The sequence below is a fragment of the Microcebus murinus genome, chromosome 24 (assembly GCF_040939455.1).
Source record: "Microcebus murinus isolate Inina chromosome 24, M.murinus_Inina_mat1.0, whole genome shotgun sequence".
NCBI classification, from domain to species: Eukaryota; Metazoa; Chordata; class Mammalia; order Primates; family Cheirogaleidae; genus Microcebus; species Microcebus murinus.
In genome coordinates, this window is record NC_134127.1 from 26742607 (window position 1) to 26769665 (window position 27059).

General features: G+C 37.3%; 1 protein-coding gene across 1 annotated transcript in view; it reads right to left on the minus strand.

Moving 5' to 3' along the window:
* MCPH1 (microcephalin 1) overlaps positions 1–27059 on the minus strand; it is a 190018-nt gene that overhangs the window by 158732 nt on the left and 4227 nt on the right. The window contains exons 3-8 of the mRNA XM_012783214.3: positions 24255–24373; positions 16573–16660; positions 12318–12432; positions 9987–10130; positions 7796–7888; positions 4038–5207 (exon numbers count right to left, since the gene is read on the minus strand). Of these exons, the coding sequence (XP_012638668.1) occupies positions 4038–5207; positions 7796–7888; positions 9987–10130; positions 12318–12432; positions 16573–16660; positions 24255–24373 (1729 nt within the window). The remainder of the gene's footprint in view (positions 1–4037; positions 5208–7795; positions 7889–9986; positions 10131–12317; positions 12433–16572; positions 16661–24254; positions 24374–27059) is intronic.

The window sequence follows — 27059 nt, forward strand, 5'->3', positions numbered from 1 at the left end:
TATGATTAATAGTGTCAGAAAGCGGGTGGGATATCATTTGCACAAATAAGTAATGTTAAGCTGCTTTATATAATTCCTGTCCTGTGCTGCCAAAAGTTAAAACAGGACATGAGATCTCCATTCCAATGCAAATTTGCGTGGACATTTTCCCTGAGCTCAAATGGCAGTTCCAGCAGGATTTTTCAGACTGCATTCAAGAACAAAAAGAATTTCCTATTTCAAAATCCATTTAACTGTATAATTAAGGAGCTTCCCCTTAACCTTCAGTTAGAAGTGATTAATTTGCAATGTAAGGACATACTAAAAGGCACTTACCAAGAGAAGAACCAAACAGAATTCCATAAATGCCTTTTAAGCATGAATATGCTCAATGAAAGTCATCTGCATGTGGATTGGGAATATGTCTCTTTGTAAAAAGGCATTTAAAGGTGACATACATAAAATCTTATTACACATCAGCCTTAATAAAGATTTGCAATCAATGTTGGTGATGGGAATACTCAATTTGAACCCCAAGTAAAGGAAATGTTATTCTTACTGTCCTCAGAAAAAAATTCTGTTCTTTTCATTAGTGGATCTGCATACTAAAAAAACTGTATTGAATTTTACTTTGAGTGTTGTTAATAAACATTTTGTGAAAATGTCTTTTATGCATGTAATTTTCTATGTAGATACTGACATACCTTGATTTGGCCTCTCAGCCTAGAAAACCTAAAATATTTACTATCTGACCGATTATAAAAAGATTTCACTGACCCCTGATATAGACTGTATTAAAAAATATAGATCTATTAATAACAATATGGAAATATACGTGACATATTAAGTTTTAAAAAGCAAATTTTAAGATGATAGGATAATATATGTATTCCAAAAAAAATTCCCCTTAAAATATCTATTTGCATTTGTATGTACACACACACGTCTGGAAAGAAACATTAAACAGTTGACAGCGATTGCTTAGAGCAGGCAGTCCAACACAGTTTGTTCGCCATAAAGGGCTTACATTTAAAACATAAATCCATTTGGTTATTCCCTTGTTCAAAACCCCAGTGACTTCTCATCACACTTAAAACAACTCCCCATCTTGTCAGGGCAGCTGGCTCTTGCTACCTTACTGCCTTCCCTCAGCTCAGTGAGAGTTGTTGCACTGGCCTACTTAGTGTTCCTGAAGGCATTTTTCTACAGTGCGACATTTATATCCACTGCTACCTCCGGTTGGAATGTGACTTCAGCAGACAGTCACAGGCTCCCCTCTACATCTCCCAGGCCTATGACCTGATGCCACCTCCTCAAGGAAGCCTTCATTGGATGCCTCATCTATCTGATGCACTATTATTTTTCTTTTTATCACTAATTGCTCAAAAGCTGACAGTGTTATACAGTCATTTCCATTCATTTCCTCCTCTTGGAGGTACACACACTGCTTCAATCTCTGCTATCGCCCCACCTGCCCAACAGGTGCATGACTAACTTCCATTAGTTATTAAGTGAACTAATAAAGGGAGGTATGTGAGGAGCTTGAGATGGGAAGGTTTTATTCTTTTTTACCAATCTTTGTTATAATGGAAATGTATTTGTGTATTGTTTATAAAATTGGAGAAAATGTAAAAATGAAAAAAATTAAATGATTTTAAAATTATAAAAAACAAAATTAAGTTTTTCACTCAGTTCCTGTTCTATTCATGTTTATTACTGAATCTCTCCATAATTTGTTCTTGAAAGCTTTATTACACTCTATCTTAGATAATGACAGCAAAAAGTAAACTGAAAACACAAATTGAAAAAAGACATTTATTTCAACATGAAAGATTTGGAGAGGTATAATTTGATGTACAGAAGTCTTTACTACTCCATAAGTTCAGCAAGAATGGAATGTGCATATGTGACATGTAAACTAAAGGCTTTATAGTGTCATCTAAGGTAGATTCCAAGACACACTTGGTTTACCTGAGTCTCAGTGAGTTGACAGTGGATAGTTTAAAATGTCAGTAAGTCTCAATTTTATTATTATAAAAGACTGGGGTTAGATTTAGGCTAGACAACACGTAAATCTTTCTGTCCTAGAATCCAATGATTTTTTGTCTTTGGATAACGATGTGAAATAAGGCAGATGACTCTAGAAGAAGCATAGAGAATCCTTCCATTTGAGTCAAAGTGAGTTACACCAGGGCCCTGTCTGTACACCACTGTGTGATGGCCTGAAACACAAGACGGCCAAAAATCTCTAAATCAAGTTCCAGTGGGGCAACCAGGGCCTGCTCCTCATCCGCTTCTATTGACTTCAGACCCAATGGGGTGTGGACATTGGGGTCTAAGTTCTAGAACAGGAAATAAACCTGCTTCCAAGGACTACTGACAATTCCTGACAACACTGAAATTTTACACTGTGCCACACTGATTGAAACCAGCTTTTTTCCACTTAATTTATATTTGCATGTCATTAAGTATTGTTCCAAAGCTTAAAAAATACACAGGATAAGAACTGAGAAGAATGAGAATTAAGAGGATATTCTTAACCACCAAAACAATTATATACATCTACTGTTTCTATTAATTTTGGGGTCAACATCATTTTAAAATGAATATTTTGAAAATACATACTAAGTCTAATGGAATATAAAATATAGTTTCTTATCAAATTTAGTATGTTCAGAAAGCTAAGATATAAATAGGATAAAAATATATAAAATTATTTTAATTCTTTTTGTGAGATCATTTTTAGGGAGTTTGTACTCAAAGAAAAGATATGTGATATATCTGTGATTATTTCAACCCTCACTATGACTTCTCCATCTTGAAAAAGTTGGTTAAAACCAAATGAAAAGTAGAGAAATGATGAAGAGTAAATTTGGTCTTATTCAAATTTTAACCAAATCTTTAGGTAAAGATGTTCAAAGTTTGAGATTTCTTCACTTTTGACTGCTGGAACCTATTTGTGCTTAGAATGATAAAAGTGCAGGATGTTTTTTGTTGCTACTTTTGCCACAACTACAATTATATGCATTATTATGCTGTTCATTACATAATTTATTATTATGGTTACTATTAAACTATGGATAAGAATAAAATTGTTTAAATAATATACTTTTAAACAAAATAAATAGAAGGCAAACAAGGCTTATTACAAATGAACTTCTTACCTAAGCAAAAATGTTTCAAAAAAATTTATAGTTAACACTGCCCAAAGTTTCTTTAAAAATAAATATTGATAAAACGTATTTCTAAATGTACTTTTTTATATTTCCTCTTTCTTGAAAGAAGTAATGGCTCATGCTACCTTAATTTTCTTCCTAAAATAAACAGCCTCATTATTAAAAACCTAGATTTTTAAAAAACCCTCTATTAGTATGCCTCTTTACACAATATTCATGTTTTAGTGAGAGACTATACAATATATAGTGAGAGGCTATAATGGAACAAGGACAAAGGATTCACTCTAAGTCAATTATTCATACTAAGTATTACTTATTCTTTGAACCTGTAAGAGGGAAAAACTTAGAGAAATGTATTCATAACAACAGATTTGATCATAACTTCTAAATAATTCATCACTGGAAAATATCAAACATACAATCTTTATTTTTTTTTTTTTTGAGACAGAGTCTCGCTTTGTTGCCCAGGCTAGAGTGAGTGCAGTGGCGTCAGCCTAGCTCACAGCAACCTCAAACTCCTGGCTCAAGCAATCCTCCTGCCTCAGCCTCCCAAGTAGCTGGGACTACAGGCATTCGCCACCATGCCCAGCTAATTTTTTGTATATATATTAGCTGGCCAATTAATTTCTTTCTATTTATAGTGGAGACGGGTCTCGCTCTTGCTCAGGTTGGTTTCGAACTCCTGACCTCGAGCAATCCGCCCGCCTCGGCCTCCCAGAGAGCTAGGATTACAGGCGTGAGCCACCGCGCCCGGCCAAACATACAATCTTTAAATGAAAAAGGGGAAATAATTTAAACTATAAAAAAGTGATGAATTTGAAATATGGATGCACTATTACATATTTGTTTAACAAAGATACTTAGAAAAGGAGATTCACATACTTTCACTATATCCTCTGGATAAGTTTTCCTTTTCTTCTGTAGATTTTTCCACATTAAAGTCATCTACAAAATTTAGCCTATAATCACTTTGTGCTTCGCCTTCAGAGGAGTTCAGCATTTTGGAAGTGGTACCTTCTTTCTGTGTACCTTTTATACCAACCATTTCTTTCGTTTCTTTACTGCCTCCTTTCAAAGGAGTAAAATCTCCATGAGGTCCTTCTGGATGAGCAAGGTCATCAATGGTGCAGGAAAAGCTGTTTACATCTGGGCATGTCTCCTCTCCCTGCAGAGGCCCAGCCTGTCTATAACACTCTGGAGTTTCTGCAGTGGCAAAAGTTCCCTCAGATGTCATAAAATTCAAAGTTGTGCAGACTTCACCATTTCCAGTTTTCTGTAGACTGGAGCTGGGTTTTGTTATTAAATTGGAAATGCTGACTGATCTGAGTTTTTTACCAAGACAAGAAAAATCAGACATTTCTAATATGCTTGTTCTCTCCCTTTTGGAAAGACTTCTGCAGCTGAAATGAGCAGGGCTGGATGATGGCTGAGATTGAGGAAGATTCTCTGAATTCCTTTCCTTAAGATTATCAGGTGAAAAATAATCATCATATGAGGACTCTCCGCAATCCAGAGTTTCAGCAGCAGATCTGGTCATGAACTGCAGGCTGTTTTCTAACTTAAACAGCTGCAGCCTTGGCATGATAGATCTCCGGCTGCATCTCTTTTTTAGGTTTTCTTTTGGAGGTGAATGTAAGTCCTCTGGTGTCCTTTTTCTCTTCACTGTGGAACCCTTCGATACTGAATGCACCAAAAGGAGGCCTTTCTTTGAAGATAATGTAGGAGACAAACGGTATTTCTCATACAACCACTCTTTAGATAGACCTTCAGCCTGTTTTTTGTCAGGGGTGACTATTTCACCTATAGTATCTCTTCGCCAATTTCTTTCTTGCTTTGAAAGATTACTCATGAATTTCTGAGGACTTAAACGGCTGAGGTAACTGGAAGATGCTGATGAATGAATACTATCTGCTTTCAAAACAGGTGAAGAAACACACATATCACTTTTAATTTCATTAATGGATCCTCCTAATTTCCTTTCTTGATTTCCACATCCTGAATTTCCACAAAGATCATCAAAAGATGAGTGTGAATCACCAGCAAAGGATTCATCTGAAAATTATTAATAAAGAATCAACTTTTAAAAATAGTTTAAATTATTATAAATGTCATTTCCAGTGACCAATAAAATAATATGTTTTAAGCATAGCTATTAGTTAAGAAGAGTATTGACTGGATTTTCATTCTTCTTCTTTCTACTTAAGGATATTTTTTTTTTTTTTTTTTTTTGAGACAGAGTCTCGCTTGTTGCCCAGGCTATAGTGAGTGCCGTGGCGTCAGCTTAGCTCACAGCAACCTCAAACTCCTGGGCTCAAGTAATCCTTCTGCCTCAGCCTCCCGAGTAGCTGGGACTACAGGCATGTGCCACCATGCCCGGCTAATTTTTGTATATATATATATTAGTTGGCCAATTAATTTCTTTCTATTTATAGTAGAGACGGGGTCTCGCTCTTGCTCAGGCTGGTTTCGAACTCCTGACCTCGAGCAATCCGCCCACCTCGGCCTCCCAGAGTGCTAGGATTACAGGCTTGAGCCACCGCGCCCGGCCAACTTAAGGATATTTTTAAGGCCAGTATTTTTAACTAAGGAACCTGGGCTTAAGTGAGATAAAGATCGAGGTGGAAAAAAACGTTAACAAACCTCTAGACATTTCATGCAAATTTCCAGATGCAGGTGCATTTTTTTCCAGGAATAGCATCCACAGTTTGTCACTAAATTCTTTAGGAGGGCAATAACGCTAAAACTTAAGAATTACTGCTGCAAGACAATTTCTACTCTTTCATGGAACATTTCCCCAATTATTATAAGCCATCTCTACCTTCTCTATCTTCTAGTGAAGTCGTCAAATAATACTTATGTTCAAAAGTGAACCATCTGGCAGATCTTAATTTTTGACTTCCCATATAGCTTATACATTTCTTCAGAGTAATACTAAGCTACTATCTATCTCCTGAAAATTCTATACTCTCCCGCACTTCTGGGCCTTGCCTTTCCTCCACACTTTACTCTGGGTAAATACCACTCACCCTTCAAAGCCCAACTGGGTTGTCAATATCCCTGTGACCTTCCCACTACCCTTGCCAAGTCTAGTTGGCCATGTCTTCCTCTGCTACACAGCATTCCACATCACACTGCACTATGGTGTGTGTGTATCTGCCCCTCTCACTACCCACTAGAGAACAGACTCGACTCTCTGCTCATTTAGGAACATGAAGTCTCCAGCCCAGTGCTGGCTCCCCCAAGAAAGGCTCAGTGCCTGCTGGCAGAGGACGTCTATTCTACAGCAATCACACATCTGGAGATAACCTAAGTGTTATAACTTTGTGAATGGAATCACTAAAGCTCTACTTTTAAAAAGGAAGAATACAGTAATCATCAGAGCCCTTTCCTTGCTGCTGTGCTCCAGGAAGGAGGGAAGGCCAGTGGGCAGGGTGGTGCTGTGTCTACGCCAAGTCAGACAGCCTTGTACGTCCTTAAGGCAGCAGTTGGAAATATAGGTCACATTTAATTTTAGCAGCTGAATACATTTATAACATGTTTCAAAAAGCTGATAAGCAGTGTGACACGTCATTAAGAGTATAAATTCTAAAGTCAGACTGCCTAAGTTAGAAGCCTGGATTTGCCACTCATAAAAAGCTCATGACCTTGCACAAGCTGTTTGACCTGTGTCCTGGTTTTCTTAGTGGCAAAATGAAGATGGTGATGGCACTTATTTCATAGGGCTAATAGAATTAAGTGAGATACAGTTAATAAGACACTTAAAGCAGTGCCTAAAACATAGCAAAAGTGAAGTCAGTGTTAGTTATTATTAATACTTGTTTCCAACTTATAAGAACTGTATCAGTATAAATAAAAAGACGGAGATTATTTAGGATAAATGGGTAAATAATTCCAACACACACAGATGAGACTGCAAGAATAAACCACGCATTGAAAGGAAACTTTAAACTCCTAATACCTTGATACTATTTTGTGCTTTGTCACCATTGTGGCTTTCATAATAGCATGTTCCATAGCATTTCAAGCACTTTTGAACACAGTTCTTTTAGGGTTCACCACTATTTACTTGGGCCCAATGGTGGGCTGAGAAAATTATAAGAAATTTGATACAACCAAAGTAAAGATAGGTCCATGAAAAATTATCATCCCAACTCAAACAAGGGTTCCCAGAATAATAAAATATATATGTATAACACATAACCAATTTCATTAATTCTTATCAATGCTTTCTGCTTCTAATTAGAAATCCTGTTAATTTCCTGAATTTATTGATGATCTTTATATACTTCATTGATCCCGCTTAATAACATGTTCCATATGTTTATTATACATTGTGTGAAACAATTTTTCCTTAGTTCTGACTGCTCTCAGTTCTATATAGTTTAAACTGCATACACATAATAGCACAAAGTTTAAAAAAAACGAGCAATTGATTCTGTAGCAAGAAAGCAAACACCTACGAGAAAACCCACAGGAACCAAAAAGTTAAAACGCATGCCTTAATTTAGGGGGAAATTTATGAGTTCTAGCTTTAAATAATTATTCTACTCAATAGAAATGGCTACATGAAATTCTAAATAAGAAAATCATACTATTCTCAAAGCTTAAATATATCACAGAAAAGAAAATAATAATTTTACCTGAACACAAAGTATAACGTGAAATGTTCAAAGATGCTTCTTCACATAGAGAGTTACCTGGATTATCATAAGACTGTGTGATCATTTGGGAAGCTGAAAACAGAATTAAAACATTTCGTTAGATATAACTTCAATATTTTTTAGTAGATGAAGCCAACAGTAAGTCCACCTATTAATCATAGGGGATTCTATTAAATCACAGAATCACAAAAGTCAGAAGGGATCTTAAAAGTCAACTTCCTGAACCTAATCAGAAACTTAACAAAATTAAATGAACATTTTTGGTCAGTCTTCCTGTTTGACAATCTTGGCTTTTTCTTTAAGGATGACTGTAACAGTTACTTTTGTAACTAAAGCAGTGGTTCTCACCTAGGGGTGATTTGGGCTCCCAGCATACAGGTGACAATGTCTGGAGACATTTCTGGATGTCACAATTGGGGGAAGGAAGGAGGTGTATTACAGGCATACAGTGGGGAAAGGCAGGGACAGTGCCCACAACAAAGAATTATCCAGCCCAAAATGTCAATAGTGCTGAGGTTGAGAAACTACAGTTTCATAGGAAACATCTAGAATGTCAATGATTTAACAAATAAGGTCAAAAACATTACCTTCAAAGGCTGTGCATACAACAGACAAGAAACAAAAGAAATGCCTGAGTCTCATATCCAAACATATTTTTTAAAGAGACTCAAAAGGATACTTTTCTGAGAAGATCTATGCAAATAATTGTAAAAAGAAAATAAACCTTACTTATCTTGGTTTGTTCTGTAGTAAAAAAGCCAATGCCTATGAGAAAACCCATAGGAACCAAAAAGGAAGTTTAACCTATGCCTTAATCTTATTATAATACCTAATTTCAGGGGGAAATTTATGAGTTCTAGTTATGAGTGAGAAAATTTTAAGAAATTTGATAAATCGAAAGTAAAGATATAACCACGAAAAATTATTACTCCAACTCAAACAAGGGGTTCCTACATTTAAAAAATAGGCATGTCTGTTTATGAGTTGTAGTTATTTTATCACAAAGTTTTCAGGTGTTGAGTTTAAAATTGTGCTGTACACAATGAAGTGACAGAATTAACACTGCAAAGTAATGAAAAAAACAGTTTAAAGCAAATTAGTTTATATATGTAACTATAAGTTGAAACAATTTGGATGTCCATTTAGGACACAGCTAGTTATCTATCTCAACATCTATTCTCAGCTTCCTTTAGAACAGGATTCTGATTTTACTAGCACAGGAATGCACTCTAGTGAAGACAATATACTTCAGTCTAGCTTGCAACCAGGAGTGGCTGTACTACCAAGTCCCAGCCAATGGATTAGGCAGGATACTGGATGGGACACATGGTAAAGCTGTTAAATGGAACAGGCTTGGCTGAGGGGCACACACATTTTGGAAGAAAAGCCAGGCACCCAGAAAGGCAAAAGAGAAAGATGGAAACCCAGGTTCCTAAAGACACTATGGAATGCCACCGAGCTCTGCCTGCCTACTTCTGGACTTGACATGAGAGAAAAAGGTAATTCTATCTAAGTGAAGTCATTGGTTTGTGTGTTGCTTTGTGTGCTGCAGCCAAAATGAAGCTTAACTGCTATAGGTGCCCATTTTATAGCACATACAAATATAAATCCAAGACAGAGTAAATATATAACCTTAAAAAAAGCTCTTACAAATCAGAAATAAAAATTTGGTGGGATACAAGATGAATTTTTACTATTAGCTAAGTTTTTAAATATTTTATTAAAATGTACTCAATTACTTAAGTAATTAAAATGTTAGAGATGAAAGAAATAAGAAAAATATAAATTGATTTATTACATGCAAATGCCTTTCAATGCCATCAGGACTTGTCAAAAAAAAAAAAATAAAGCAAATTCCTCTGAGAGAGATATGATTAATTAAACTTTTAAAAATAAAAAAGAAACTCCAAAGATAGAAATGACAAAGAGCTGCAGCAAACAGGATTATAAGCCTGGAGAACACTATCCACACAATATAAACTTTAAATATCTTAATGATGTATAATATTTTTTTGAACAAAATATTAACAAAGTCTGCCCTGAAATAAGTCAAAATTTGTTAAAATCAGGAAACATTAAATAAAATATGTAGGTAAAGAAAAAAAATCTTTCCACCACAATTTATTCACCTATTCGCACAGTTTTCATGTTACGAAATGTAATCACTTACAGGTAGGGGAAAGATTTTCCCTTTTCTCCTTCATCTCTTGTAGTCTCTTCTCCATTACACTGTGGTGACTACTGTTAACTTGGCTTGTGGGACTATATGTCAAAGAACCATCAGATTCAAATAAGAGAATAGGTACATCATAATCTGAAAATAAACAAAAATTCAACTTTAAGCTAAAAAAAATGCCTTCAAACTTCAACAACATGATTCCTTTCAAGGGACACCCACCTTCTACCCCCCCCCCCCCAGTTTTCTCTACCCTTTCAACATCATCACGCACTCCTACTAATATTCTATGCCCACCAAATCCTCCATCAGCGAAGCAGTCACTACAGCTGCTGGATAATGTTTGCTGAGCTATGACCACTCGCCAGGAGTTGTGCTGAGCACACTAAGTACATTATTTCATATAACCATCTCCCAACTAAAACCACACATTAGGTACCAGTATCCCCATTTAAAGACAAAGTAACTGAGGCACAGAAGTGAAATAACTTTCTCAGAATCATACAACTAGTAAGTTGTAAAGCCGGATGTAATTTGGTTCCTAAATGTGATTTTTACTCCAGATTTCGGAAACCACCCCCATTAGCCACTGTTTCCACCCTCAACACACTCACAGCCCACAGATGAACTTGACCACATGAAGAGGGGTCATGGTGGTCCCTGAACCATGAAAGTATGGGCTGGTTTTGTTTAAGTGCAGAGTTGTGTGTTTTTCTGGCACATACCTTGCCTATGCTCAAAAAGGACTTCAGGATTTTGATGCTCACCCCCAATAAGAAAATATCAAGATTCATTCAGTATCTTTTGCAATTCTTAAGTCTAAACAACCCTTACTGTTGTTCTGACAAGATACAGCTATATACTAGTTGGATCATTAATACCGTATATGTGTAGTTTTAAAAAGGCAATTTCTATTAAGATACATATTTGGTCTAAAAAGAGAAAATTTTATATCTATCATCACCATTTTGTCAAATTCTTTTCAAATATACTATCACTGACACATGAAAGAAGGCCAAAGTGGCAAAAGTACCAAGAATTACAAGAGAATGTGCAATATTGATTTGAGGCTCAAGGAAGAACCCAGATTACACAGGTTCTAGTAGATAGGACATGTTAAACACAGGATTTTATCCCAAATGCTTCTCTGTAGGATGACACCAAGGAATCTTAAACCAGGGTGGGGGTTTCCTTCTGACTTGAGATTTACATCATTCTGACTGAAGTATGGAGATGAGGTGTAAGGGGACAGGGAGTGGAGAGCCAGGGTCGGGTGCTGTTGCAATGTACAGGAGGGATGGTGCAGGCTGGAATAAGAGTGCAGAAGGATAAAACAGAAGGACGCAAGCAATTATTCCAGAAACAGGGTCACAGTCTTGATGGGTTTTAGTGCTAGAGTAGGAGATGTCAAGGATAAAAGCATGTTTCTGGCTTGAGTAGCGAGGAAGACCAGACAGTTGGTGTGCGTTTGTGAAGGAAAGACAAGTACACACCAACAGAGGCAGCAGGAGGGTTGAGCACAAAAACAAATGACAAAGGCCATGGTTTTGGAAAATTATGTAGCAGCACTGCGCAGACTAAATGCTCTAAATTCTGTTGCATTATCATTACGGATTTAAAATAAAGTTTGATAATTCTATTTGAATAATTTCGAAATACAGAGTAGAGAATATGTGAGAATAATATAGACTAAATCAAAGGAAAAGAAAAGCTAAAGGAATTAATGCTTCCCATTTCTGAACTATGCCTTATCTAGTCACTACAATTACTTATCTGTAGCAATGGTGTGTTAGGATCCGTATGATATACTGAATTTAGAAGACAGTGAAAAAGGCAAAGGAGAAATACCAAAAACATACAAAGTACTTTAAAAGTTTCATGATACTCTGAAGTATTTTTCTAAATCACTGAAAGAATATATCATCTGAGATTTGCCTATTCTGCCTGGGTAACAAAACAAAAAGACCAAGTGTTATGTAAAAATACAAAGTTATATATGAGAAGAAGGAAACAGCAATTTATTTCAATGAGGCCTATTAGTCAAAGCTTGCTTTTCTTCTATCATCATTCCTAAAAGTAAAAAGTTCCATAAATTTGATGAACAATTAAGACTGTACACGGTTGATTAGCTCAACTATATGCCTCTATTATGGCCCCTGGTAAAGTTTCCTGTAGGCTAATTACATTTTGTTTTCTCCTTCCTAGTCTAGAACTACTGAAATCTTCATTAGCTATTTCACCCCCTGAATGCCACTGGTTGTCACACAAGTTAAATGAGCTGTATGAACACAGACGCAAAGAACTGTACTGTATTTCTTGGTTCACCTAGAGTTGTTTTTTGCCTTTGTAGCTCTTCAGCCATTTTCTCAAATCTCTTCTGAAATCTTTTATCATTTTCTGGTGTCTTCAAAATAAAATCTTTTGGTTGCATACATTTACGCTGTGCAAAAAGGATACAAAAATTAATAATACTGTATTACAATTGCTTAAGATCAGAAAAAAAGTGCTTTCATGGACATTTTTTATACCATTTATAATATCAGTAATAAAAAGTTCTTAAAAAGGTGTTTCTTGTACAATGCAAACTGGAAATACTTCTTTCTTTTTGTACAATTATAAAAAAATGGACAGAATTTTAAAAATTGAATAAAAGGCTCTATATTACATAGCTATATTTTCTAAGTCATTTTTATGATCCCAGCATTCTTAGTTTCCAGGAAAGTTCTTTACAAAACTAATCTCTTTCCATTTTTTGCAATTCTCACATTGTCTTCCCCCTAAAATCACAACATGGTAATAAAACACAAAAATAATTACTATCTTATAATTATCAAAGAAAAGAACCATTACCTAATTTTGCTTTGTCGTCTGTAGATCATAGGAACTCCATTCAGCCAGTAAAACCCAAAAACTATAACTACACACACAAATACACGAAACCCCAGGCTGAGTTCCCCAAGAAAGTCTTGGGGTAACTCTCTAGTTTTACCATCATCAGACAGAGAGGGCAATGTCTCCTTTAAAGCATGTCTCACATTCCCTCATTACCTACTTTCTCCTCTTCAGAACTACCCAATTGTTTCCCACCTTTAGCTCAGCATGACCACAAATACAAAAACCAACCTTTTCATCAATTTTACCTACTACTACTTCTATGCCTGTACTCTTTCTTAAAGGACCCCAGAAAAATTTAAGTCTCTATCTAGGTCTCTTTTGTTTTGTAGGTTGAAGCTACCAGCGCAAATTTGCTTATCTGGATACCTGGCCTAATTTCTTTTGTTCCAGTCTTAAAAGAATAAACTTCTATGAGCCATTCAATGCTAATGCCTACACTTATGTTCTTGCTCAGTTAGTTATTCACTCATTCATTAACAAAAATGTTATTATGTGTCAGGCATTGGTCTTGCAACCTAGAAGGATCCTTGCCATTATAGAGCTTATACTCTGGCAAGGAAGGAATGACAGAAAATAAATAAGTAAATTATATCATATGTGTGTTGGAAGGCTAACACAGGCTTGGAACTCGCCTATACTGTTTTCCCTGATGTACTTGCACAACATGAGAAGTACTAATTAACAGTGTTGCTTTGTAACCACAGGTCCAAGAAGTTTGGGGGAAGTTAGTACCATACCAGCTCATCAAAGTTCTTTATTATTAGTAAGACTAGGATTTGCCTGGAAGGCTCTGCCAGTGGGGCTGGGTCACATGGGCACAGGGCCAGCAGAAGACAAGAGGCTCCCCATGTGTTCCCTGGTTCTACGGGGCTCTGTAGATCTGGACGCATTGTTATTCTGGGGTCCTGTGAATCTTCTTTAGCAAGTGAACCCTGGTTGACTGCCCCCATTACTGCAGTGTCAGAGAGAATAAGTGTTACAGCTAATAAGGGACTTGTACACACAGCTGGCACAGGCAGAAAGAGACTGTTAGTGCAAAAAGGGAGCCAGGGCTGGTCTCATGGGGAAGGTCTCATCGAGACAGCGCTGTAAGGAGGTTGGAAAAAGCCAGCCATGGGGATGGATTTGGGGGAAGCATGTTCCAGACTGAGGGAACAGCTAACACAAGGCTCTAAAATAGACATGTTTAGTATGTTTGCGGAGCAGCAAGCCAGCCAGGCTGGTGACAGCACGGTGAGGTGGAGTGAGGTGGAGAACCTCCTCAAGGACCCAAAATAAAGCCTCAAGCCATGTTTACTTTGCAATTGCCTTTGGAAAAGAGGAGGAAAGGGAAGGTTTTTTAGATATGAGTAAAACTTAAAGTGGTGAAGGATATGAGCAGTCACTATTTATGGCTTTAGATTAGGAAAAATTAAAAAGATTAATAATATTCAGCAGTGGTCAGAGTGCCAAGAAATAGCTATTCTTGTACACTGTTGGTGGAACTGTTAAATTAAAATGTATATGAATTCTGACCCAGTAATTTCCTTTCTAGATATCCAACTTAAAGAAATAAACTCCAATGTGCTGCTATGCTGCATAAGTAATACACTTAGCAAAAACTGACAATTATCTAAAAGTGCATGAATACAGGAAAGGCACATTCACACTGTATGATACAACACAGAAAAATGAGCAGAGTTACAGCTACTGACATGAAATGATCAAAACCATACTGTTAAAGTAGGGAAGAAAAAGCAACCCACCAAACAATATACATAAGGTAGCGGAGCCCCATTCGTACATGTGCACAAAGCACATACGTGTGTGCACCATGCACCAAAGACACTCCATCCAGTAGTATATTCATCAAATTGAAAAGAGAGATGTCTCTTATCTGTCTTTACTAAATGCTTCACAATGAAAATACATATGGATTATGGATTGTTTTTATAATGAACACTTTATTTTCACATGTCACAGAGTCAAGAGACTCTGTTGAACGCTCTTTTTCTCCTACAATCAGATGGGGGTTAGGATGGAGATTGAAGGAGGCTTATTCATTCTTGCACTGGCAAACTCTAGCTTGTCAGAGATGAAATGTAATTGAGATACATCATTTACTACTTTCAGAAAATGTGCACAAGTCCACAGCTATTTCTCCTTTTACTCTACAGGAAATGTACGGTTCTCATCTAATCTAATTTGAAAAAGTTGTCAAATCCTCCAACAGAGATTCTTATGTGAAAACAAAGTGGCTTTGATGTTTCATAGTAAACCACCCTCAAATGAAGAAATCACAATTATTGTTTGGAGACTTTCTAAGTGGACATATAGGAATAACATTTATTGGTTGTCAGGCAGGTTCAGGAGGGGGAAGGAGGGGATGGGTTTATACAAACATAATGAGCGAGATGTGCAACGTTTGGGGGATGGCCACGCTTGAAGTTCTGACTCAAGGGGGGAGGGGGGGCACGAGCAATATACGTAACCTTAACATTTGTACCCCCATAATATACCGAAATAAAAAAAAAAGAAATCACAATAAAAATTCTCAAATAAATAGAAAACCAAAAAGGTTGTAGTTTAAGTGTGAATCAGATCTCAAATGAAAGCAGTGTCATTCACTCTACAGTTGGCCCTCCATATCTGAGAGTTCTGGACCTGCAGATTCAACTAAACGTGACTGATAATACTCAAAGAAGGCTGGGCATGGTAGCTTAAGCCTGTAATCTTAGCACTCTGGGAGGCCGAGGCGGGAGGATCACTCAAGGTCAGGAGTTCAAAACCAGCCTGATCAAGAGCGAGACCCCGTCTCTACTAAACATAGAAAGAAATTAATAGGCCAACTAAAAAAAATATATAGAAAAAATTAGCCGGGCATGGTGGCGCATGCCTGTAGTCCCAGCTACTCAGGAGGCTGAGGCAGAAAGATCGCGTGAGCCCAGGAATTTGAGGTTGCTGTGAGCTAGGCTGACACCATGGCACTCTAGCCTGGGAAATAGAGTTAAACTCTGTCTCAAAAAAAGAAAAGAAAGGAAAATACTCAAAGAATAAAAAACAAAAAACCCAACCAACCAAACCAAAATAAGCCCCACAAATTAAACAATACAGTATAACAACTATTTACACAGCATTTGTACTGATTAAGTACAAGTAATCTAGGATGATTTAAAGCATACAAGAGGATATATGTAGGGTACATGCAAACACCACCTACTGCATAGGAGGGGCCTGAGCATCCATGGATTGTAGTATCCACAGGGTGGTCCTGGGACCATTCCCGTGCAGATCCTGAGGAACAACTCTATTCACTAAGTAAATTTTTTATAATAAATGAATTTGCACACTTGGATGTATCTGCTTCAGACTTTTGAGATTCTCTAGCTAACAGAATGAAGGCATTTTACTACAGACGTAACAAACTGAATTCTGATGTAATCACCAATCCACCTGATTGTCTGATGGTCTCTCAAAGATTTTTAGTTTTCCCATGGCCAGCCGGTCTCTTCCATTTCTTATAAATTACATGAAAGCATTCATAAGTTAAAATTATCTCTATTAATTTGCTAAAAAATGCTATGTGAAAAAAACAATACCATTAACAGCACATTTAAGACAACTTTTGGATATATTTCTAAAAATTAAAAAATAAGAATGAATAAATTCATAATTGCCAGTGTCTATGTTGAAATCATTTACTTACTTTTTTTTTAATTAGACTTGGTAAGTGTTCTTGAGAATTAGCTGCAGGGAATAATGATTCATCAACATGTACTCCAGCTGTCCTGCATCTGTACAATTAAAGCAGTCCAGTGAGTATTTCCATGACATAGTCACACAGCATTAAATCTGCACATGTATCAGCTATTTAGGAAATTCATACGTAAGTCATTTTAACAGACACTTCTTTTAAAGTAAGTACAAATAATACCAAATACAAAAGTCATCATAAATTAAATTTTCGGTCTCCATATGGCATTTTTTTATGCAACAATTTTTGACGTATAGCATAGCACATTTCAAAATTATTGGTGCCTGGCACTCACAAAGGTATAAGCAGATGCTATTAAATGTATAATTTAAGAGTAAAAAGGCCATTAAATGGAGAATTTAGAGCTAAAAGTGGCCTAAAGAAATTGAGGCCAGACAGCCTATCTCTCCTCCAAACTTGGGTTGTCCTTTTTGTGTGTTTCTGTCAAGAAACCACCATCAGCCCAGAAAGCTCAGTGTGTATCCCAGCTCTGCATAGCTGTGCCTCCTCCTTCTATCCATCTGAGGCTACCTTTGCCATTTCTGCCTTCAACATACTGCTCACTCTTCGTATCTTTGGATTCCCTCCACCAAACTATCAAGTATCCTTTACAGTTAGCAGTCTGGGGAAAGGCTTGATTCAATCCAGTAAAATGTGGGCCCGACACAGGTGACACAGTTGTAGATGTGTTCTGTCCCACTGGAGAATAAGCTTCCCAACCATTTGTGCATCACTCTGATGCATGCTCTCACACACTCAGTAAAATATTGACACTGCTAAATTAAAACCCACACTTATTGGCCGGGCGCTGTGGCTCACGCCTGTAATCCTAGCTCTTGGGAGGCCGAGGCGGGCGGATTGCTCAAGGTCAGGAGTTCAAAACCAGCCTGAGCAAGAGCGAGACCCCGTCTCTACTATAAATAGAAAGAAATTAATTGGCCAACTGATATATATATAAAAAATTAGCCGGGCATGGTGGCACATGCCTGTAGTCCCAGCTACCCGGGAGGCTGAGGCAGAAGGATCACTCGAGCCCAGGAGTTTGAGGTTGCTGTGAGCTAGGCTGACGCCACGGCACTCACTCTAGCCTGGGCAACAAAGCGAGACTCTGTCTCAAAAAAAAAAAAAAAAAAAAAACCCACACTTACCAGGCACCAAATCAAAATCTAGTGAATAGGCGGAAAAAGTTTCCAATTAGATTTTGATTTTTCTTCAGAAATGTAAAATGATAACATTATCCCCCCACCTAGTGGTCAAGAAGAAAAGTGTTTCAAGAGATGTCTTTTATCACAGAGCCAACCTTTTGACCTTCATTTTCCAATTGCTGCTACTTCAGGGCCAATGGAAACCAAAGCAGCATCTTTCTCCTTGAGAAGCCCCTGCTCTGATAAACCTTCTCCCCAGGTAGCCGAATGACTCCAGCACTTCCTACCACAAGCCTGCTAGGTCCACTAGGGACCACAGATTCCTTTTCTACCCCTTGACTTCACCTGTAGCAATCCTGCAGCTTTTCCTACTCTTCTGCCAAATTGCTCAGTGTTACTACCTTGTTCCCTAAACCCAGTCAACAAGACAATTCAGCAAAACTGCATTAATTTCCTATGCAGATGGTATTGTGCTAGCCACTAAGGGGAAATAAAAAAGGTGAACGACATCTTTTTGGAGGTCCCAGCATGCAAACACACAAACTTAGTACATATCTGCCTGTGGCACAAAGAAGAACACAGTACGGGACTCAGAGAAGTCCAGATAAGGAAGCTCTGTGAGTGCAGAGAGAGCAACGAATCCAAACCAGGGTGTGAGCCTGGAGTACCTGTTGTGGAACCACCACCTGGCACAGGTAGGTTTAGGCACTGCAGGAGGAAATAGGGCCCAGAGCTGGAGTAATCTGCCCAGGACCAGGCGGCTGCACACCACAGCCCTACTGTGCTCTTGTGTGTCTAGCTCAGAGCCTGCATCTTTTCAGTACACCGTGCTACTTTCTTGGAAAGCTATCAGAGAAGAGAGAAGATCTGAACCAGGCCTTCAGGAAAGGAAAGAATTTTAATGCCTATATGCGAGAGAAGGGCACTGCAGGGAAACATAACAGCAAATAACAAAAGAAGAGGACACCAAAGAAGTGATTCATTTACTGCTACTAAATCATTCTGAAGCTCACCAGCCTGTGCTTTTTTCCTTATGTACACATTAGAAGCCAACACAGGCCCAGCCTACCTTTCCCAGGAGGGACCACATTATTATATTCAGCCCTGTTCACTGATCTTCAGACTACAAGATGCTGGGGAGATGCAAAACCTCTCCAACGGGTCACCAGACTGGTTTTAAGTCAATACATTTCCTGGCAGCAAGTACTATAAAGTACTCCTCTCCAAAACTGAGCTAAGAACTGCAGGTCCCGCTAGGCCCTTGCTTCCCTCTACCCTCCCACTCGCTGACCCCCACAGGATTCCTACCCAACCAGCCTGGCTCTGCTGCAGGGCCTCTGGACTTGCTGTGGAAAGGCTGACAAGAGGACCAGCCCATGGTAGGAATAATGTATATTATTGGTTTGGTGATCCTCCTTTAACAATGTGTCAGATTCTAATGAATTTGCCTTGCTCTATCATAATTATTTCTGTCAAGATAAGGGGAAGGAGGACATGCATGTGGTGGCCCAGGGCTAGGTGGTCAGGCCTGGTTATGGGGCAGCAGAGCCCAAGCAGGGGGAGGGGTGAGGCACAGTATAGGGTGTCGGAGCCCAGGGAGGGTGAGACCCAATAATGTGCCAAACAGCTCACAGAACTCAGTAAAGTGCTTTACTTACCATCAATGGTTTACTACTAATATAAAGGACACAACTCAGAACAGTCAAATGGAAGAGATGCACAGGCAAGGTATGAGGGAGGGTTCACAGAGCCTTCATGCACACTCCCAGCACCCTGATGTATACAACAGCCTAGAAGCTCTTGAAAACCCACTGCTCAGGGGTTTTTATGGAGGCTGCATTGCAGAGGCATGACTGATTAAATCACTGGCCACTGGTGATTGGCTTAATCTCCAGAGTCTCTCCCCTTCCTGGGGGTTAGTAGGCGATGCTCAAAGTTGCAGCCCTCTGATCATGTCTAGGGCTGGCCACCAGCTTCCACTCTGAAGTTACACAGAATGTTCAATCTAAAATGGCCTCATCAGGACAAAAAACACTATTACCCAGGAAATTCCAAGGGACTTAGGAGCTGTGTGCCAGGAACCAAAAATATAATACATGCATATATATATATACACACATACATGAAAAGTGTGATGAGGAATAGTTATTGACATAGTTTGAAATAACTTCCATGCAAGTGTATGAATTGCAAATTTGCTCTACGGTAGAAGCCAGGCAGAGGCTATCGTGACCAAGGGATCAAAGTGCACCTCACGAGGACAGCAGCCCGAGATCATGCACCGGCTGAGAGGGTGTAGTAAGAAGAACCCACCATCACTTCCAGGACATTCCTGCAGAAGAGGCAGAACCCCATAACCTCAGGGGGACATGTCAGACTGGCCCAGACTAAGGGATGTTATCCACCACTGACTGGTGATTTTCAACAGTATCAAAGTCACAGATGCCAAAGAAAGACAGAGGAATGGTGCCGGAGTGAGAAAGACTGCATTATTGGAACTGCTGGTGAGACAGGGATGAAGTCTGAGGATTCTTTGGCAGGGAAGTATCTATAGTAGGTCCCTCATGTTGACAGCTGTGTTGTGGTTATGAAGGCAAATGTCCTTGTTTGCAGGAAACAATGCAGAGGGTGATGGGCTTCGGTTAGTAGCCTACTTTACAATAAACTTTCTTCATAAACTAAAATCTCTTTCTTAAAGAGAACTTAGAAGTAAGAGTCAAGCTGACCTTTATTTCTTCTTTTCTTCAAGATAAAAAAATTCTCCTGTCCACAGGAAATGTCAGAATTTTATCAGTGGCCTGTCTGCTCTTACAACGACATGGGATTCTAGTGACACCTAGTGACCTCAAGTAGTTAATGCCCACATTTTCAATGGAAGGTATGAGCAATGGCCCTGGACAGGCAGTTAACAAAGGAAGAACAGACACTTGATATATAAAATAAAGGTCAGTTTGACTCTTACCTCTTCTGTTGAAGAAAGTTCAAACTCACTAAAAATCAGAGAAATGTAAATGAAAACTATTATTTTTCACCTACAAGTTAGGAAAGATTAAAAAGACTAATAACTCATGATTATGAGTAAAGGTATTGGAAAATAGGTGCTCTTTTATACTGCTAGGAAGAATGGAAACTGGGACACTCTTTCTATTAAATAGAAGGTGATCTGGCCAAACCCATCATAAATTTAAATGTGCAATTTCTTTTAACTCAAAAGTCCACTTCTGGAACTTAAACTTGTGGAAAGATTTATCATCTGGAAAAAAGTAATGTATAGAGAAGCTCACTGTCATACTATTTCTGATTGAGAAAAAAAGAAATAAAATCTTCATGTTCATCAACAGAAGACTGGTATATCTTTATGGGGTATAATGTGATATCTTGATACCATGCAGAATGATTGTATCAAGCTAATTAACACATCCGTCACTTCACATACTTATTTTTTGTAATAAGAACATTTAAAATCTATTTTCTTTTTAGCAATTTTGAAATATACAATACATTATTATTAGGTATACATCTTTTATATACTTAGTAGAAAGTCTGAAACTGTATATTTCAAATTCCCAACTTAGGGGAAGGAAGGCAAGACAAGAGGTAGATTAGGTGGGGATTTTTCACTTTAAAAACACATACAAGTTTAATATAAATACATTTAATTAAAAGAAAGTTTGTTTTCAAGATAGCAAAAGGAGATCTAAAAATCAGTAATTAAGTACATGTAATAATTAAAATCTGACTGTATTACAACAAACAATATGATAAGAAAAGAATCTGTATTAAAAATGCCAAGAGATTATGTTTACTTTGAGGGGACTTAAAAGTTTGCCTCTGGATAACAAAGTTACATGTACTCTGGAGTCTACACGATCCCCAGAGGCTGGATGGCCCAGAAGCAAAGAAGGGGATGAAGAACAGGAGAGAGGACTCTGTGATGACTCCCAGAATCAGGATTAGTTGAGAGCCCCTATTTAAGTACAGAAATGACTAATAGTCAGTTTTGCACATTGGTTTGTGCTTCTCTATTTACTTCAAGCTCTCAGTAAAGGTCTACTATGTTTTCTGTACCCTTCCCTCCACATTTCCAAACAACCTTTTAAATGTAGCTCAAGTCATGTCCTCCATGAAATTTTCTCTGATATCTCCATGCCATTTAAGTAAATTTTTCTTTGATCATTAATTGGTTAGAACAAATATTTATTGAGTAACTACTATGAGCTAAAAATGTGTTAGATACTTACTGGAAACACAACCATGAACAAGACAGACATACAGCTGCTCTCACAGAGCCTACATTATAATGGAAAGACCAAAATGTCTGATTAAACAGATAAAGCAGACAAATAAGCAAGATAAGCATTTCCTGTTTTAATAGCAAAAACAGGAAATAAGTTGAGATAGAGAATAACAAAGAGGGCTCTAACCTGTGGATTGAGGGACAGAGAAAGCACTTCTACGAAGGTGACCTTGAAATATGACACGTATGAAGAAGCTGAGTACAAAACTGGGTTAAGAATCAGTGAAAGGGCATCGAGTTCTTAACATGTGCCAAAGGCAAAACTAAAGGCAGGAAAGGGCTTGGCCCATCTGAGGTCCTAGAAGACCAGAGTGTTTGGAAGATGCAAACAAGGGCAGGAGAACAGCTGAGGGAGGAAGAAGAGATGATCATGCAGTGCTCTGGACCAGGGTAAACTTTTTGTGTAAAAGGGCCGGATGATGCACATCTCAGGCTTTGTGGGCCATATGGTCTCTGCCACAACTATCCAATTCCACAGCTGTAGATAAAAGCAGCCACTGACAATACACCATCAGATGAACATGGCTGTGTTCCAATAAAACTTTATTTGTGCATACTAACATTTCAATTTTATATAATTTAAATAAGTCTTGAAATACTCTTCTTTTGATTTGTTTGGGGGGGATAACCTTTTAAAATTGTAAAAACCATTTTTAGCTCATGGGCCACTAATAAAAACCAATAAGGTGGCAGGCTGGATTTGGCCTGGGGGCCATACTTTGCTATTCCATGCTTTAGACCACTTAATTCTAAGCCATTTTACCTCAGTAAGAAGGATACAACTGATTTATGTGTTAGAGGAGTTACATTTGCTAATGTACAGGAAACAAAATAAAAAGGAGGTAGGCAGGAGGCTGCAACAGTTACTGAAACAAGACATAGCTGTCTGGATCATGGGAGTAACAGCAGAGACAGACTGATCACAGATCTAAGAATCGATAAGCCATTCTAGTGGACTCCATAAGAAGATGAAGAAGAGGGAAGAATGATAGCTGCCTGATTATGAATCTTTCCCCACACCCTCCTCCCCAAAACAGAAAATAATGTTCACAGCACCATTATTCACAATAGCCAAAAGGTAGAAATAACCCATATGTCCATCAATTGATGAATGCATAAACAAATTCTGTGGTACAGGTTAAGAGTCCCTTATCCAAAATGCTTGGAAGTGCTTTAGATTTTGGATTTTTCAGATTTGGGGATATTTGCATATACATAATGAGATATCTTGTGGATGAGACCCACATCTAAACATAAAATTCATTTATGTTTCATATACACCTAATGCACATAGCCTGATATATATATTTTTAATAATTTTGTGCATGAAACAAATTTATGTTAAGTACTCAATGTGTAGAATTTTCTGTTTCTGGTGTCATATTGGCACTCAAAAAGTTTCAGATTTTGGAGCATTTTAGATTTCAGATTTTTGGATTAGGGATGCTCAACCTGTATATCCGTACAATGGAATATCATTCAGCCATGCAACAGAATGAGGTACTGATATATGCTACAACATGAATGAACTTTCAAAACATGCTAAGTGGAAAGAAGCCTAACAGAAATGGCCACATATTACAGAATTCCCTTTTTGTGAAATGTCTAGAAAAGACAAATCCATAGAGATTTTATCTACTTTTTAGTAGACTCATGGTTGGCAGGGGCTGGGGGCAGGAGGGATCAAGATGTGACTACTAATGGGTACAGAGCTTCTTTTTGAGGTGATGAAAATTTTCTTGAATTAGTGATGATGGCCGCACAACTCTGAATAGAGTATGCTACAAACCATTGAATTGTACACAAAAAGGGTAAGTTTTGTGATATGTGAATTTTATCTCAATTTAAAAACAAAGAAATGCTAAACAGAATTATTCATAATTGAAAAGAAAAAATACCAAAGGAAACTCAACTCTCTCTCTCTCTGCTTTATCACATTACTTATTGTTTCCTGAATACACCAAGCGAACCCCTGCTTCAGGTCCTTCCTGCTCATTTTCCCTCTAGGCAGAGTTAGGTATTATATTATACCCATTTTCAACTGCAGAAACTGAGGCTAGAAGATATTAAATTACTTGCCGAAGTAAGAGGCAAGGATGGAAAGCAAACTTTATCTGCTCTGTGATATGCATAATGTATCTCCATACTTTACCAATACTAGATATTTAAGGGAAAAAGAAAGAAAGACTTACTTTTCAACCCAGAGCACTGAAACAAGCTTTACCCTTCTCTGCTGAGCTTTGTTCCAGGTGCTCTGGTATCCGTCTTTGAACACAACATGAGTTACTTGTTTGTTAAAGGTTTTTGAAACCTGCAGACAAAAATGCAGAAAACAAAATGTACATTAGTCTTCACTCACAATTTCTTAAGCACAATTGATGAAAAAGGATACTTTATTCAATATTTGTCAAAATAAAAATGTCCCAAACTCCTACCCCAGCAATTCTATGTCCTGTAATTTGCCACAGAGAAATACTCTAAGGAATGCATAACACTGCTTAAAAACACATCTGTTCCAGTTAGAATGGTGAATCACACACTGATTTGGAAGCCTCAAAATAAAAGAAGGGGGTTTGATAAAAGCCCTACACCTTGGGTAGAGAACCAAAGAGCTGCATTTAGGCAAGTTATAATGACCCTCATAGGTCGAGTCTATTTCTAAATAATTTCAAATCCTGAAATTTGATTAAAATAATCCTGGATTATGAGTACTACAAATATTCTTTTTAAAGCAAATCTTAATCTTTTTTCCATAAAGATAATACAATTCTATGTCTCAAAGTATTTATAAATAATTTTAAATATATGATGCTCAAATTCAAAAAAAGTGAACAAATAAAAAACAGGCATAGAAGAAGATGGAACAAGAGGAACAAAAACCAGTGGATAAAACAAAAAATAAAAGCAGACCTAGATATTGCAATCTACCAGATGAAGACTTCTTGTGGAATGCAGCTAACACCCTGCTTAGGGAGAATGTGTGATCTAGAATGTATAAATACACAGTAAGAAGGTTGAAAATCCATGTATTCATCTCAAAAAGCTGGAAAAGTACAACAAATTAAAACCAAAGGAGTTAGATAATACTAAAGATGAAGCTAGAATTAATAAAGTGAAAAAGGAGCCGGGCGCGGTGGCTCACACCTGTAATCCTAGCACTCTGGGAGGCTGAGGCGGGCGGATTGCTCGAGGTCAGGAGTTCGAAACCAGCCTGAGCAAGAGCAAGACCCCGTCTCTACTATAAATAGAAAGAAATTAATTGGCCAACTAATATATATATAAAATTAGCCGGGCATGGTGGCACATGCCTGTAGTCCCAGCTACTCGGGAGGCTGAGGCAGGAGGATTGCTTGAGCCCAGGAGTTTGAGGTTGCTGTGAGCTAGGCTGACGCCACGGCACTCACTCTAGCCTGGGCAACAAGCGAGACTCTGTCTCAAAAAAAAAAAAATAAATAAAAAATAAAGTGAAAAAGGAATATAAAAAATAAGGACCAGAATGCCAAAAGTTGGTTCACTAGAAAGACTAACTAATAAAACCCAGTTAAAAACAAGGGGAAGAAAAAAAGAGAAAAGGCATGAATAATGAATGTCAGGAATGAAGGATCATCACTACAGATTCTGATGACATTAAAAAGATTCAGACATGATATTATAATAGCTTTGAAGTAATATATTTGAAAATTTAGATGAAACAGATAAACTTCTTTAAGGAAATCCCCAAATTTCTAAAACCACTCATAATAAATAGGAAATATGCATAATCCTACAATTACCAAATAAATTAAAACTAATTTTAAAAAGAAATTTAATGATACCAATCTTACACAAACTCATAGGATTAGAAAAGAGAGAAACACTACTCTTCAACTTGTTTTATGAAGCAAGTAGATTATTAGCACTAAAACTATACACATAATGGCATTACATGAAAGGAAAATTACAAGCCAATCTCACCCTGGAGACATCTACAGAAAAAATAAACAAAATATTAGCAAATTACATCAACCAATATATGAAAAAGATAATACATCACCACTACTTAAGTGTATTCCAGGACTGCAAGGTTGGTTAACATTTAAAAAAAATTGATCACTATTTTTCACATTAACAAACTGAAAGAGAAAAATCATATGATCATCTCGATGCATGTAGAAAACACATTTGATGAAATTAAAGTTTATTCATACAAAACCATATTAGGTTACATGCTAAAAGCTTTCCATTGAGAAGAGGAACCAGAAATCTGATATCTCCATTTTACTTAACACTAGACCTTGCCATAACAGTACATCAAGAAAAACTGTCCTTATTTACATATGATTCAATTGTGTATATATTTTTAAATCTCCCCAAAACTACAGAATTTATAAATGAGTTTTATAAGTTTTCAGGTGAACATGCAAAACATTAACTGTATTCTATGTAATAGCAACAGTTAGAAAAAAAATTAAAGATGCTATTTATATAATAACATAAAAATCATCAGAGAAAATTATAAAACATTATTAAAAGAAGTTAAAGAAACCTAAATCAGTAAAAGCACATATAGTTTTCATGGACTGGAAGATTTAATATCATAAAAACATCAGTTTTCTCCATACTGATCTATTTTATCAATACAATCCCAATCAAAATCTCAAAAAAGCTTTATGGTGTAAATTGACAAACTGATCCTAAATGAATTTGGAAAGGCAAAAGGCTAAGAACAGTCAAGACACCTTGAAGAACAAAATGTAAGACTTAACGAAGATTTATTATAAAGTGTTAATTAAGACAGGGTGGTTTTGTCGTGAGAACAGAAGAACAGACCAATGAACAGAGATGGAGCCATCAAACAGACCAGAAATACGTGGATGCCTGATTTATGACAAAGGCAGTACTACAAACCTTGAGTAAAGGACAGCCTTTTCAATAAATGGTGTTAAAACAAAACTTCACAAGGAAAACAATGAAACAACTATTTTACAGCATACACAAAAATCAATTCCTCATGTACT